The 16,331-nt window shown below is 39.5% G+C and overlaps 1 protein-coding gene across 5 annotated transcripts in view; it reads left to right on the top strand.

Moving 5' to 3' along the window:
* Positions 1 to 2,293: 2,293 nt before the first annotated feature.
* Positions 2,294 to 16,331, top strand: part of b3glctb (beta 3-glucosyltransferase b) — a 31,303-nt gene continuing 17,265 nt past the window's right edge. For 2 of the 5 annotated variants that reach the window (XM_076889250.1, XM_024804066.2), the window contains exons 1-10: positions 2,294 to 2,451; positions 3,353 to 3,390; positions 3,483 to 3,510; positions 3,721 to 3,830; positions 11,240 to 11,316; positions 11,425 to 11,536; positions 11,693 to 11,829; positions 13,443 to 13,506; positions 14,175 to 14,291; positions 15,033 to 15,102. In XM_076889250.1, the coding sequence (XP_076745365.1) occupies positions 2,391 to 2,451; positions 3,353 to 3,390; positions 3,483 to 3,510; positions 3,721 to 3,830; positions 11,240 to 11,316; positions 11,425 to 11,536; positions 11,693 to 11,829; positions 13,443 to 13,506; positions 14,175 to 14,291; positions 15,033 to 15,102 (814 nt within the window). In that variant the 5' untranslated portion in view covers positions 2,294 to 2,390. Of the gene's footprint in view, positions 2,452 to 2,815; positions 3,261 to 3,352; positions 3,391 to 3,482; positions 3,511 to 3,720; positions 3,831 to 11,211; positions 11,317 to 11,424; positions 11,537 to 11,692; positions 11,830 to 13,442; positions 13,507 to 14,174; positions 14,292 to 15,032; positions 15,103 to 16,331 lie in introns of those variants that run through there. The other 3 variants (XM_076889252.1, XM_076889249.1, XM_076889251.1) reach the window with 3 other exon arrangements.

Here is a 16,331-nt window from a genome sequence, read left to right as displayed (position 1 = left end):
TATAATTTAATCATGCAGCTCATATGTGTTTTTATCTGTTGTACAGTGTCCTTGGGTGCTTTGAAAGGCGCTATTTAAATAAAATGTATTATTATTATTATTATTATTATATGTCTCGCTCGTCTACTGTTGATGAGACATAGAAACTCAATTCAAGCAAAACTACACTGGCGTTATAAAATGTGGCAGGATTTACAGTCCCAGTGCAGAAACTGTTCATAATTGCCCATCATAAATGCCTTGAAGCGTATCACTTTTTAGCATCAATGCTGGCATGTTTTTTTGACAGTTGGTGGTTGCAAAATAATGTCAACAAACTCAGTGCAGAGGCATTTGTTGTGCACCTTATCCTATTTTATGTTCCTCTGACTCCGAGTAATAAAAAAAAAACTTTGCTAATGCTAAAAAAAACCCCAAACAGGATCGATCTACTTATTTACAAACACGAGAAGCCATAATGGCAATGGTATTAATTAAGATTAAAACTAAACTCATTCGATACACTTTTTCAGTCATTCGGTTTTAGATTTGCTGCTGTGTTTGGGATCATTGTCCTGCCATAAGAAGCAGTTTTAGCCAACCTTGCACTCTCAGGCAGACAGGCTCACATTTAGCTCAAGGATTCTTTGGTATACAAAGGAGTGCATGGTCGACCGCAGCTGCAAAACAAGCCAAAATCATCACCCCTCCACCACTGTGCTCACAGCTGGTATGAGATTTGTGCTATATGCTGTGTTTGTTTTTTTCCAAACAACGTGCTGTCTATTTTGGCCACACATCTCCACTTTGGCTTGTGTAACATTATTCCAGAGATCCTGTGAATTGTTCAGATGCATCTTTGCAAATCTAAGCTGTGCTGCCATGTTCTTTTTTTTAGAGAGACATAAGAGACTTTTTCCTGGTAGCACTTCCATACCTGTTCAGTCTTTTCTTAACTGTACTGTCATGACCTTTATTATTTAACATGCTAACTGAGGCCTGTGAAGTCAGAGGTGTATATCGTGGTTTCCTTGCAGTTCCCTTTCCTTTCATTCACCTTGGGGGAAACTGGCTGGGTTGTCCACTCCTGAGAAGACTGCCAAATTTCTTGAATATTTTCCACGTGAATAATAATAATATTAACCTCCTAGGACCTGAACTCTTCCACAGCATGCATTTTTAATTTCTATTTGATGTTTGGGCATATTGGGGCCCGATGAATGTAAAAACAAAGAATTACCAGATTTTTTTTTTTTACCTGATTTTTGTTTTTAAAAAAAAATAAGAGCCACAAATGAGGATATTCATTTAAAATTTTGATAGAACAGTAGCAGTATAATGTCCTCGTAAGTGGATATCAGGCCCTTGTAGAGCAAAATTTAGTATTTTGGTCTAAATACCCCAAAATGTGATGTCCTAGGATGATAATGATAATGATAATGGTAATAATAAAAATAATAATACAGTGTGTTAAGGTTCAAAATATTGGGGATGGAGACAAGAGAAAAAACCACAATAACAACACTGGTCCGGCCGGGTTGAGTCAAACGATGATTTAATGATCACACACGTGGGAGATGGACACTGATGCAGACAGCCTCAAAATCTCAAAATGGTGGAGCATTGCTCAAACTTTTATAACCTCTGGTGCCTCCACCTTATCATAAAAAGCCTAAACATTCACATGCTCTCTCTCACACAGCGCCTAAGCTACGACCTTGGCTCCCTGTTTATCTGCTCCTGCTGAAATGGGGCAGAAAACTCCAGCACATTCTGTTCTCTTCTACTCAGACAAATTAGACAATAACCTTCTGCGAACAGTATTTCTTATAACTCAGCAATATAATGCATCATAAAACAATATCATTCATTCACAACAAGTCAGCAATTTAATGTAATGCAAATCAGTTTAACTAATGCAATAGTTATCAGCTTCTTCTAATTCAGGAGAATAATGCAAACTAAAACTACATAATAATTCACAATCTTTAATTAGGGGTATAACATGGCATAAAATAATATCATAATTTTACAAGTGTAATATACCATCTGTTGTTGTTAATCTGAATGTGTATTTACCTAATTTTAAAACCTGCTGATTTTTTTTAAGTTAATCTTAGATTTTAGGAGGGCATACCTTTATTGGCATGAATAGTACAAAAATTTAGGTTGAATTCCTATTTACTGTGACCAGAGACAATTATTTATATTATATCCCGTTTCTGTAACAATCCGATCCAATACCAGACATCGAAAACCAAACTACTCATTTGTTGTCCGCTAGAGGTCGCTACAGCTCCGCACTAACTGCCACTACATGAAAGCTCACGCCTCCGGTACAGAGATGTAGCAAACCGATTTCTTCAGTTCGCCATGGAAACACGGTGATTGAACCAGTAGCACTAGGAGTCATGTCACACCGTGATATGTTTTACGGATGCAGACTGGTCGCTGTGCTTCTCATTTGTCTCGGTAAGTGAAGTGAAACGTCTGCAGATCCGAGGCAGGGGTGCAGTTAGCTTACCCGCCACACAAAGCTGGACACACTGTGTCAGCAGCCGGAAGTGGCTTTGAGTTGTTCTTTGAAAGTAGTGAAATATAACGTTGTTTAACTCTGCATTAAAAATTATGAACCAAGGTCATTTTTAACCTTGTCAAATTTTAACGTAAAGTCATAATGACATTTGTTCTGTTTTTCTGTCTTTCTAAAGAAAGTGAGAGATATAGCGCATGGTTTTATTTTTAAAATCAAAAGAGGAAATGGTATTAATGCGCAGGTATCGTTATCATCCGCTGTGGTTGCTGACAGGTCTGCCGAAGCGTGGGGGGCTGCAAATGAAGCTGAAGGTGTCTTAAAAAACATGCTGATAATTTCTACACTTTATAATTGTTCTCTTTTATTACCAGAAAAAGTCGTTTTAGTTTAGTTGTATACAACTACCATCCAAATGTCATAGTAAAAATCAAGACCCGTCAAACTAGGCAACAGTTTTCTAATCTTCTCTTGTCTGAGCCCGTGTTTAATTGGAGCCTCAGTTTCTTGTTCTTAGCTGACAACAGTGTTACTCGGTGCGGTCTCTGCTGCTGCCGCCCATCTGCTTCAAGGTTGTGTGTTCAGAAAAGCTCTTGTGCATACCTCGATAGTAACAGGTTACGTAAGTTACCGTTACCTTTCTATCAGCTCAAAGCAGTCTGGCCATTCTCCTCTGACCTCTGACATGACTTGCTGACTGGATAAACAGTTAAACAGGTGCACCTAATGAAGTGGCCATTGAGTGTAGGTACTGGTTTGATTTAAACTGAAAAATCAAAAAAAGATATTTTTTGTCTCCTCACAAATAATTGTTCAGTTGTCTTTTCTTTCCATACCAAGACGTCTTTGCTGGAGACAAACACACAGGGCCTGATCATGTAAGTGCTGCTTTTTAGTTTCTTGTTGTAAATTAATGCTTTGCCACGTGCCTCAGCAATGTGTTTTTGTCAATCTCTCTGACTGTCCACAGGCAGCAGAGCGCAGGAAACACTCTGTCGGTGAGTGAGAGGGCGATCTAACATTTTGTACAACTATTTGGGAAATAAACAAGTTCTATAGCGCATCTTATAATAATGTGTCTAAGAGCGTACTTTGAAATATTGTAGATGAGTTTAAATTCGAACATGAAAGGATGAAAGGATTAGCGCTTCCTCTTTGTTTTCTTAACCAGTCATCAGGATACATATTCCATGCATGTCTTTTCACAGAGCTGGAGGACGTAATGATAGTGATCCAGAGCCAGAGGAACTCCTACCATGCCCGTCGCAGTGGTCAAAGGAAAGTGGAGATTCTGCAGCAGGCAGCCCGACTTGGGCAGGTAACATCTGCCATGCTTTGTTATAATCTTCCTATTTTCCTGTACACGCTCATACATGTATTGTACAGAAGGCACGCTGAGTATAGTCTCCATAAGAAAATATCAACATTCTTCTTATGTTATAAAAATCTGCTATAATCGTTTATGTGAATTCATTTACAGTGATAATGAATAAAGGAAGTTAACCATTTGAAGTCATTTGCAATCATAAGGTGAAGTAATGAGGCGCTACAAGCAGGCTCTACTCATGACAGTGTCATGGTCAGTGATGGTCAGAGTGCTCGCTTTGATTGGAACCTCTTAGAAGATTAAAAAGAAGACGACTGGACTTCTTTAAGCTTGTGAAGATGTCACTGCTCATCCAAGAGGTTTCTGCAGGTGTTAGAACTACAGAAGAAGCCTCTTGGATGAGTGTCTGAGAGAGGCAGTGAAGACAAAGGCTATCTCCCGTTACAAAAGCTCTCATCAACCATCAGCCATCTTGAGCAGATGTTGTGGCTTTCTTCAGTTTTTTGGGCTCTTGGCTCGTATTCTAAAGGAACTAACTTCCTGATGTTACTGAAAATCAGCAGCAGCAGCCGACTTCAGAGGGAAATGAATCTCCGTGCCATCATCCTGTATCAACCATCTTCCCAGTGCAGAATGAGATTGACAGCCAAGATGGGGTTTTTTCTTATGCTTACATTTCTCTACAAGTGATTTATTGAAACATGTGCGAGCATACATGGAGATACAGTAGATAAGTCAAAAACAGAGATTGCATGATTCTAATGAGCTTGAAAGTCAATATTTGATACGACCATTTTTATTCTTTAACACAGCCCGATTGGTTCGGGGTCACATCTGTTCACAGGGGGGTTGATAGTGATGGTTGTGTGTCCTTGTGTGTGTGTGTGTGTGAGTGGTCTGTGTGTGTCTGTATATGTGTAGGTGTGTTTATGTATGGCTCAGCCTGGGTGACCCTTGGCACCTGTGGGACATGGTTGAGGAGGGTGGCCTTGCCCCTCCCCCGGGATGTAAGTACTTTTGGTTCCAGGGTGCATGGCTTGATGTTTTGCCGTACTTGTTGGCCCACTCCTTTGGAGGTTGTGGTCCAGGGTGGCCTCTTCAGTGCAGTTGGGGGCTCTGCTGAGAGTTGGGCGGTTCTCAGGCATCTGAGGCCCTGTTTTTGTCTTTGGTGGCATGGGCTGCCTGCCGTCTCTGGGTCTCTGGGGGCCTTGCTCTTTGGCTCTAAGGGCTCCATCTGGGGCCCACTTCCATCCTCTGCTGCTATGTGCACACAGTTGTCATCGAGATGTGGTCTCGGCTCTTCAGTACTCTGTGCGAGCAGCAGATGCCTGGGTCTCCTGGGTCTTTCTCTGTCTGATGGGGCCGTTATTACCAAAATTGTTAGTTTGTGTATCCATCCATCCAGGTGCTACTTTTTTGCATGTTTATTCTTACAGGTGCAGCACTTGGAGGCCCATCATGCTTTTTCACTTGTGCTCTGTCCTCTTGTCCTTTTCATTTCATCTATTTCCCCTCCCTTTTTTTCTTGCTCTTTTTCTTGTGCTTGTCAACTCTGGCAATGCTGTATTAGACATGCACTCATGTGAGTAATAGTAGAAATGAATAAAGAAAGAAAGAAAACACAAACACAAACAAAAGGGGGCCTAAAGACTCCAGAGCTCGTCTTGGAAAAGCAAATATGTTTGGCACAACAGTTCATTTAGATCCTGATTCTGATTGCAAAAGCTGCCAGACATGAAGACAGGCTAAAAAAAACTCCAGCCTGAACTCTCTTAGCCAAGCTTTCTTGTAATTTCTTTAAGTAGTCTACAGGAATAGTTCTCCAGGCTTCTTAAAGGACATAGAAAGCTGTTCTTTGGATGTTTGGTGACTCATTAAATCATTAACCTAATTAATTAATTAATTAATTAATTAAGTGATTTTAAAATTTGGATTCATCACGCCATCAGATCTGTCGCCACTGATTTTCAGGTCAGGTTTGCATAATTTGGCACATCTCAGCCTTTTCTCCCTGTTTCCTTTCTTTGAAAATGGCTTCTTGGCAGCCACCCTTCCACTCAGACCATTTCTGTAGAGGCTTCAGTGAACAGTGGATGGATCAAATGTCAAAATTTGTTTGTTATGTATAGACACAAAACTGTTACATCCCTTCACTTGGGTGCTTATATGCTTGTGTGCAGTATTGAATGACTCAACAAGAAGAAACAAACATTCCTGTGAAAATGGTCAGGTACAAGGTCTGCATTGAAAATGTGTGAAAAAGCAGCCAATGTCCAAAGAAAGAAAAGCTGGAGAACTATTACTCAAGTCAGTTTAAAAGATTACAAGAGTTTTCTCCTAATTAGATGCTTGTTTTGACATTTGGGGGCAGGTTCTTACATAAACTTGTCTTGAAAATCTCCAGGTCAACCTCTAATTAAAAATTGCAATAGTGTATTTTATTTTATTTTATTTTTTCATTTTTTGTGTCCCGTTTGGATCTTTAGCCATCAGAATTGTTGTCTTAAGGCCAAGAAAGATGCCAAGCGGATTTATTTTACCAAGTGGATCATCATGGCCTTGCCATATTGGTCCATTTGATTGACCTTTATTATAATTATGAATTTATTTTATTTTCGGTTGCTACAAACGGGACAGATATAGTGTATTTTAACTAAAAAGGCAAACAAGGTGGAAAAAACACATTACTGCGTATGGCATAAAGAGACGCCAGCATCCCAGCATGAAAACACCGTCACGTTGATGCAGTACAGCAGAGAGAGCATCATCATTTAGGGCTGCTTTGCTGTTTCTGGGCCTTGGTGATTCAGGTGGACGATTACTCCAAACAAAGTAAACCTAAACACACACACAGACCGCATTCAACTGCAGATGCTGATGTATTGACTCCATTATGGGTGAGCTTAAGCAGTTGTGTAAAACGCAACAGTCCTCCTGAGCATCGTGCAGGTCTAATCCGCAGATAATTGAAACACAATTTGGAGGTTATTGCTGCCATAGGCGTTCATTAAATCCAATGGTTCATTTACACTTTACACCATAATTTTAAAGCTTTAATGGGTGAATTTTGTCTAATTAGAATACAATTTATTTCTCAGGGTTTTTTTGTATCGATAAGCATCACTGGTGTTAATGGACAAAACATAAAGCCACCTCCACGCTTGCTTAGTTTAAAGCTCATAAGTGAGCTACTTTAGTTTCTATGGTGGATTTTTATGGCTGATTTTTATGCCTGTTTTATGATTGCACTTTACTGTGCCAGCAGGACAGGACAGCAATCCTTTAAGTACTTTAGCTTTTATTAGGTGTCAAAAAATGTTAAAACTGATTTATGCTTTCTTGCGGTATTAACATGGCACCAATAGATGTCCTCCTTTCCACAGAGCCTCTGAAGGAAGCCAGGCTCACTGTTTTCATGCAGTAAGCGTTTAATGGTACCTGCCTGCAGGGTATCTCTCAAAAGTATTTTGTTACCAGTGAAATGAGATGACAGGTTTATGGATGTGATGGGGTGCAGTAGATGTTTATTTTCCTTTGAGATGAATTGGTACTGTGAAATATGAGTCTGATGTTTTCTCTTTACCTGCAGTTTAAATTGAGGAAAAACTGCCTGATTGCAAGAAATGGCAAAAAATTCAAGCAGCAGGGGCTCTGTGAAAAGATTTCCAAAGCTAAATCGTAAAATCTTCACTTTCACCCTTTTTTTTTTTTTTTTTTTTAAAGAGCAGGTGGTGATCGAAAACTGTAGTGAAGGCGTAAAATAGAAAAGGGCGATGAATGTTGGTGAGTTACTAATGAAATCAATGTTTAAAAAAACCCCCAGAAAAATATGCTTTACTTTTAGTTTTTGGCAAAAACTAAAAGAGTTCCAGCATTGTGATTGGCTGGAGCCATTCTATGTAACATTTAAACATGTTATCCTTTCCCTCGCTCCTGGTACTCTGGCTTCCTCCCAGGTTGATTGGTGATTCTAAATTGGCTGTAAGACATTTGGCCTTTGTGCTGCTTTAACAAGTGAATTTCCTCAGTGCGGCATTAGTAAAGTCTCTATCTCTGGCCTCCTTCACTGCATCAATGAATCTTCTTTGTGGCCTTCCTCTTTTCTTACTGCTTGGCACCTCTATCTTTAATGTCTTTGTCCAGTATATATGCGCTATCCCTCAGCTGCACAGGTCCAAAATAGCTCTACCTATTCTTTGTCTCCATGTGCTGTCTACAAAAACCATCTGCCTTTTGTAGACAGTTTCGTTTCGTAGGTGGGAGAACACACAGGTCCTTAGAAAGGCTTTTCAAGCTTTGTGCATCTCTATAATGTTTCGTCTAAGGTTCAGTGAAAGTAGTTGGAAATGAGACTGTTTGACGGATATGGGTGCAGCACCATGCTTGTAGGAATCTTGTTAATCTGATGACTTTTCATGGATATAATGTCATTTCTTCACAAAAGCTGGAAGGGTGTGATTGGAACTGAAAGCTTTTGATTTGATGCTTATTGCAGCATAAAGACCTTAAAGCGGTTGCGTAATCCTTGTTTAAGGTGACTTTTCTGCTGATGTTGATTTTCACTGACGGCACGGTTTAAATGCTGAATGGTAAATGGTAAATGGCCTGTATTTATATAGCGCTTTTCTAGTCCCTAAGGACCCCAAAGCGCTTTACACAACCTGTCATCCACCCATTCACACACACATTCACACACAGGTGATGGCAAGCTACAATGTAGCCACAGCCACCCTGGGGCGCACTGACAGAGGCGAGGCTGCCGGACACTGGCGCCACCGGGCCCTCTGACCACCACCAGTAGGCAACGGGTGAAGTGTCTTGCCCAAGGACACAACGACCAAGACTGTCCAAGCCGGGGCTCGAACCGGCAACCTTCCGATTACAAGGCGAACTCCCAACTCTTGAGCCACGATCGCCGACTCTGATGTCCTGCCAGCTTGTTGTTTAACTCTCTTGCAGGCTTTTTTCCTTCAGCAATTAATGGTGGTGGTCAAAATGTGACTAAAATATCATCAATAGCATCTCAGGTTTTAATTCACCAGAAAACAGCGCTTCAACTTACAAGTGAGAAAGTTCTTTACTAAAACACACAGCCCACTTGTACGTAGAGCAACATGTCTGAGTGACCTTTATAACAGTTTTGGAAAAGTGTTGTGTCCTTTTTTAAATGAGGAGGTGGTTAGCGCTGTCATATGCTCTTTCAGTCTGAAGCCAGCATTGTATGATTGTACAAAATGAAGGAGAGGGGGAATCATCAAACCAAGCTTTGTAAATGGAACATCAGATAATTGCTTTATTCAATATACTGGCAAAGAACATCCGTGTGGTCGGACATAAATTTACAACAGAGTGGAGCATTTTATTTTGGTCATAGGTCATGTTTTGTAGCAGCCGTTCATCTTGCATAAATCAATTTGCACACTTGACATAACTTAATAGCTTGCACACCTCTCTTGCTGCCAGACAGTTAAAGGCCTTTTAGTCTCCTGGTTCTGTAACAACATATGTAACGAGGGGCTTAATCTCTGCACCAGCTTTCACTTCAGTTGACCCATACATCAGTTATTCCTCCCAATTGCTTCTTTACAACCAATTTAAATAGCTACATGGAAAAGACTTATGACTGTACGAATCCTCTATTTTCTAGTCTCATTCTGAGCTTGTAATCGCCGAGACTATAGGCTCTATATGAAGTAGCACAAATCCCACTATACTGAAACCTGCTGCAGAGGGTGTCTGCAAGATTGTTTCCTGAATTCTTCTTCACTGAGAACTAAGTTACTGAAGTAATGATTTTAGGGAGAAAAAAAAGCATTTTTTTGTCTAAAAATTTTTTAATTATCAGAAATAAAGTGTTGATTATATGTTTGATTTTAATTGAAACCATACTAACTTTTTTTAATTTGAAAAATGGACGCAGATTAAATACTTAAGGATTTACTACATAATGTAGTCTTGATGGCACTCTACCAAAGCTGCAACAGATGTTAGGAGTTCAGTAAAATCAAAACCAGAACCAGTTTATGAATTTGAATGAGAAGCAGCTTCTTCTGGTTATTGAAATTGACTGACATCACATGGTAGCTCCCCCAAATTCTCTACTATGACTCTTTTGAAGCATGGAATAAAACTGGCAAATCCCATAAAGTGACTGGGATGTCCCAAACACTTTTGGAAAGCCATTTTATTGCACTCAAAATCCTGTCAAAACCTATAAATGGAACTTGCTGTTACCTCTCTTCAGGTCAAGTTGTGCCTCTTGTCATATTTCAGATGTCTGTGTTCCCAGATGGTGGAATTTGAGTTACATTTTAATGTCATGAAACATTTTGGCAGGCAGGACTCGGGAATGAGGGATAAAATAAAAGGCAGCTTTATTACTGAGCTTATGAAAACTGTGCGCAAAATGCAAAAAACTCAAAATTAGCAAGATACACACAGGATAACGAGAGGCGAGGGAACAGGCAAGAGCCCAGCTGGGACTCATTTCAGATGACAAGACAGAGGAAGTAGAATTAGGCACAAGATACAAGAAGAAGAATAGACACCAGAATAAAAGAAGAAGAAACAGAACGTGGGAACAGAAACACCAGCTTGACACAAATACAGACGCAGGATGCAGAGACCAGACCGACACAAGGACACAGCTCTGGAAACAGAAACAGAAAGGGAAAACAAAAGATAAAAATAAGACTCAACCAGAGAAGAAGAACGTAGAATACAAACAGACTGCTGGAGGATATGATGATGACAAAGGAAAAATAGGAATCTTACAAACATTACAAAAGAGCCAAAGTAAGAAACAATTGAGACACAAAACAAAACCAAATCTTGAACTCAGAAAAAAACTCAAAAAATAACATTTAAAGTAAATATATCAGAGAAACATCCAAAAACGACTCCAACAGAGCTGCAGGGTAGGTCACTAGAACTTTTCCAGTAAATAAATAAAAAGTTTAAATATCCATCCTGTAACATAAGTTTGAAGTTGACATACAGTACTGATGAATCACTATGTTTTAAAGAAAAATGCTAGCTAATATAACAAAGCAATGGGCTTCAACGTATTGTTTTTGATTGATTTAAATCTGCATTCATTAAAGTTTAGGTGTTTGAAATAGAAATTTAGTCCACATTTGCATTTATTTACACCTTTGTAGTTCTGGTGTTTTGTGCGTTTGTCTGTTGTAAGACTACGGTCATCATATGTATGCGAAATATGTTATTTGATGTATTGGTACTACCCGTACTAGTAAACTATGGGACATAGTGGGGACATAAGATGCTTATGCAGAGAAACTGAAATCATCATAAATGAATCATTAAAATGCTTCTGTAGGGGTTCAGCTCAGTGTTTTTCATGTGACTGCAGGATGATTCAGCTCTTATGTGCCATGCAGGGAGTTCCAGTGATTGTTCTTCTCCATGAGCTGTCACAGTATGAAGGGGACTGGAGTATCCTCCCTGCACTTCCTCGGTGAGTGTTGAGCACTCAAATGAAGATGAGTAACTTATTAAAATTACGTTGCATGACAGCTTATTTAACCTTGATGGTTTGGCGTTGTTAAGTTGTCAATCTTCTCAGGCTCTTTGTCAAATATGGACATTCAGCTTCCTGGTTGTTCTTCATAGAGGAGGAAACCAAAGTCACACTGTCTGCTCTGCTGGAGGTCCTCAACAGATATCCAGCTCAAGAGGTGGGATACACACACACACACACACACACACACACACACACACACACACACACACACACACACACACACACACACACACACCTCAATAACAGTAGTGACTGTGCACTCAATTGCTATGCATAAAATGATGATCATGGTGATCTTTTTGCAATACAGGAGTGGTTTTTGGGTAAGCGTCTCCATGACAACGAGGCCTCCATCATTCACCACTATGCCTTCTCTGAGGACCCCAGTTCCTTCAGTTACCCTGACACCACAGCAGGCTGGGCTCTCAGTGCGCCGCTGCTCAAGAGGTGAGCGTAAAGATTAAAGTGAGTCCCTGTGTTGCTCTCCTCTCTTCTTTTACACATTTAGCAGACCTTTATAAGCTTTCTAATAAGACATCTGTTAATTGTAAAGACTAAGCTAAATTCAGCCAATAAAAATAAGGACCTACAAGAGTGAGGGAGACAGTTTACAGTAACAAAAACAAAAAAGAAAAGATGAGAAAGAAAAGGCACAGCTAAAAATAAATCTTTTAAAAAAGAAATGTTCCCAGAATGACTTTTAATGCAGCACTTATTTTTTGTCCCACTAAGAAAAAAGTTATCAGCTGCAATCTTAACTAGGGATGGGTATCGTTTAGGTTTTATCCGATACCGGTGCCAAATCGGTACTTTTGAAACGGTGCCGGTGCTCAAACCGGTGCTTAAAGAATGGAGAACACAAAATTGGTCCAAAAACCTCTCATGTTCAGCTGGTTTTTTGTAAAAAGATAACAATGTTAGCCTTTTCTGCAGCTATGGGGCATATATGGCATCACTCTTGGCTGGAAGCAGTGCTTAAACAATGGAAAAAACACAAACTTTGTCCTAAACCTCTCATGTTTAGCTGTTTTCCACTTTTTCTTTGGTCATTTTAGCCTTTTTGGCCAGGGTGAAGGGAGCATCTGCCATCAAACAAGAAGACAGCCGCATGTAGCTATGATGATGTTTGCTAGTTCACTTTACATGCATTAATGTAATAACGTGGTTAGCCTACTCAACGTAAATTACACACGAACATTAAGCTACTCACGCAGAGAAGAACGGCTGCTGCTGCATCATCATCCGTCATCATTTCTGCTACACTGGCAGGGCTAGGGGCCAGGACTCTCCTCTTCGGGGTTTTTGGGGGATATTGCTAACTCCGGGTCAGATAACAGGCAACCCACGCACAGTAGATGCGCTCGGTGTGAGGTCTCGCAGCAAGCTATCATACGGCGCATTTCTGGGCTTTTAAAAAAAACGCTATGCGTCGCCAGGTGTTTCATCGGATTCGAGGTGTTACCTCCTTTGACAGTATCACAGTATCAGCTTAAAGCACTTGTTGCAGGCTGCTGAGTTTGCATATTTTGCTGTGAAGTACAGCCAGACTTTTGACCGCTTCGCCTTGGACATTTTAATCTGTAGCTCTGCTCTAAAAGAACGTACGTACCTGGACCCGCCTACTATCCTCGGAAACGTAAAATTATTGGCTAGAAGTGTATCACAGCTCAGGAAAAAAAAAAGCACCGAAATAAAGCACCGAAATGTGCGCTGCTTTTCGGTCTGGTTACTACCGTTTATGTCAGAACCGGTGCCATCATGGCACCGGACACCGGTACCCATCCCTAATCTTAACCATTACCTGTTGCTTCACTCACAGTGTAAAATACATCTTATATATTTTATATTAGGATTTGTTGCAGGCCCTTACTTTGTCCACCGTCTCTTTCTACCTTTAAAATCGCCTACCCTTCAAGCTTGACTTCTGATTGGCTGCTTTCCTGCAAAATAATAACTGAGTAACTTTCAGTCATTGTTGTTAATTTCATTATATAATATGGGAACCTGCTCATTTCATCTGTGCTTTGTTACCTTCTTTCTTCAACCTTCATGTGTTTCAGACTCACAGAGCGGATACGGTCTGAGAATCTCAAGTCAGATTTTACAATCGACCTGAAGCATGAGGTACTTTGTCACTTTCTTGGAGCGTTTAAATCAATTATAACCAAACAAAAACTGGTTCAGTTCAACTTTGTGCTTCTTCTTCTGTGAAAATTGAAATCAGTGTCTTTCAGTCTACGAGCTGAGCTAAAGTACATTATAACAGCATTTCCTCCCCGTAGCTTTTGATCTGCAGCTTTGGTAGATCGTTTATTATTTTTCAACACATCACTGGAGCAGTTAGCATTTACAGTCCTGTGAAAAACTTAAGTACACCCCTACTGCTTCCATAAGAATTAAGAGGGTAAGTAGCAACCAGGTGCAGCTGAAATGCACTTTAATTTATAATCATCAGCAAGTTTGAGCACCTTTAAAAAAGCAGAAGTTTTGGTGGTTTGCTGCTCTGAGCATTCAGGTGTGTGTTAACACAATGTCACAGTCTTCCAGGTCAGACCAAATGCTGACAGAGAAAGTAGTGGAAGTAAAAACACGTTTAAAGTTTAAAGGACCTGGATTAGCTGTTGTTAATATCTGAGACCAGACTGGAATTTATCTTTACTGTTTCCTTATTTGACTTTTTTTTTTTTTTGTGCCTTTTTACTTTTTTGTCAAGTTTACCATCACTAATTTGAATATAGTGACAAAACACTTTAACCTTTGAATTTGTCTTCATGCATGTTCTGTTTTTCTAGATTGCTTTGTTTATTTGGGAGGAAGGACATGGCCCAAAGCTGACAGCAGTTCCAGAGTTTTGCACACAGCCGAGAGACGGCTGTGCTACCGCGTTTACAACCTACCTGCCCGACTGCGTATGTAACAGCTTCACTCTGTCTGGTTATTCTAGATATAACTTTCATTTCAGTTCTTCTCATTTTGTGTGAACTTTGGTGTAAAACCAAATCTGTTATGACAGCTACCTGTAGATTTTTTTTTCTAAGTCAACAATAGTTATTTTTGACTCACGTATGCGGCAAGACTGTTTTATTATCGCTAACATCTTGGCAATAATACGTAACGTTCATTGTTTACTCAACAAACTCAATGAAATCTTAAGATATTCCTCTTATTTAGTTTAAATTGTCAAATATGAGCACAGGAAAAACTGGCTAAACGCGTTGGACCTTTTTCCAGTGTGCAGTAATCCATCACTTTAAGTCACAACAAATTACAGCTGAGCTGTCCATATTAGTTAGACTGAAGTCAGCCCTTTATGCCACTGCCAAAGTCTGCTGTATGGGAATGCAAACAGAAATTTCTGTGAGCAAGTGAGCTGATTTAATCTGAAGGGTTAATGGAAATCAAGTGCACAGCTACCTGCACTGAATGCTTTAAAAACTATTTGAACAGATCGAGTATAAATCTCTGCTACATGATTTTTATGCATCTGAAACATAAGACGAGTTGAGCATATGCGATATTATGTAGACATTACATGTATTGCTGATATGAAACACATATTCTGAAGCACATTTTTTTTACCCATTGATGGCTACAGTGCTTTTTTTCCCCCAATGAAGGCAGACACTTTTTCTCTTTCTCTCTTATTTTAGGGGCATCCAGTGTCGAAGAATGATGTATTTGTTGCTGTGAAAACTTGCCAAAAGTTCCACTCAGATCGAGGTGTGTGTACAACTTCGGACAAATTAACAATACTTTGTTCTGCAGAGGTGTAAGTAGGTAACAAGATCCATCATGTCAGTAAGCACACATATACTAATTCAAAATTTGTTAATCTAAATTAATTATTTAACATTCAATACATTTGGTTATCTAAAATATATCTTCTAGCTACAGCTCTAGCTATCTCAAATAATAGAAAGAACCTTAAAGTACAAGTATACTTTAGATTAGATTAGATTAGATTAGATAGAACTTTATTAATCCCTCGGGTGGGTTCCTCTGGGAAATTCGATTTCCAAAAAAGCACAGCACCGACAGAAGTTACAGAGTTACAGAATATTATATATATATATATATATATATATATATATATATATATATATATATATATATATATATATTAGGGGTGCAACGATACACAAAATTCACGGTTCGGTTCGATACTTTGGTGTCACGGTTCGATATTTTTTCGATACAAAAAAATGTTCATGCATTTTTAATTTGTCATTTATTAAAATTATAAATATATATTTTAACTCAAAAGTACAGTTTTTAAATTTAACCCTAACCCTTGTGCGTGTTTTTTATTTTGACAGCGAATGCGCACCTGCGGACCACTTATGTGCAGCCCTGGTTATTTAGCTCGTCATATCGCAGCCACAGAAATTCTTTTGTCCATGAAACCATAAAGCTGCACTTTCTTTTTGCCTTATAGTCTGATTTGTCATAACTTCTCCGTTTTGTGGTAATCTTTTCTTTGGCTGTCACTTCTTCACCCTGACCTGTCTTATTTGGCTCAGCAGAACTGAAATGCTTTTACACACTCACTCACATAAGCTCAGCGATTCTCTGCGCGATCAACCTCTCACATGTTTAAGCTTGCTGCGGGAGATTTCACTTGTCATGTTTGCATAGTAAGCTAACGATTAATAAGACGATGTCAGAGGAATTGGTGCACAAATTATCATCACTCACAGATCAGTGCTGTCGCTCTCTATACACAGTTCGCACGATTGCAAAGTGAAAGCAAAAAAACGAGCGCAAATTCAAACGCGACTTCAATATGTCACATATTGACAGTGGCTCACCGATGCCAATGACATAATTACCCAGCTACATTTCTGAAAGAATGCAAAAGCATTGACATATATTTTTCCTACAATAGCCCGACGGGCAGGGCAGAGATAGATTTTGGTAGCCCGACTGAAAAAATCGCTAGCTCCGGGACG

This window comes from Maylandia zebra, linkage group LG10 (assembly GCF_041146795.1).
Source record: "Maylandia zebra isolate NMK-2024a linkage group LG10, Mzebra_GT3a, whole genome shotgun sequence".
Lineage (NCBI taxonomy): Eukaryota > Metazoa > Chordata > Actinopteri > Cichliformes > Cichlidae > Maylandia > Maylandia zebra.
Note: the sequence above shows the minus strand (reverse complement) of the source record. Positions and strands in the feature narration are given on the sequence as shown.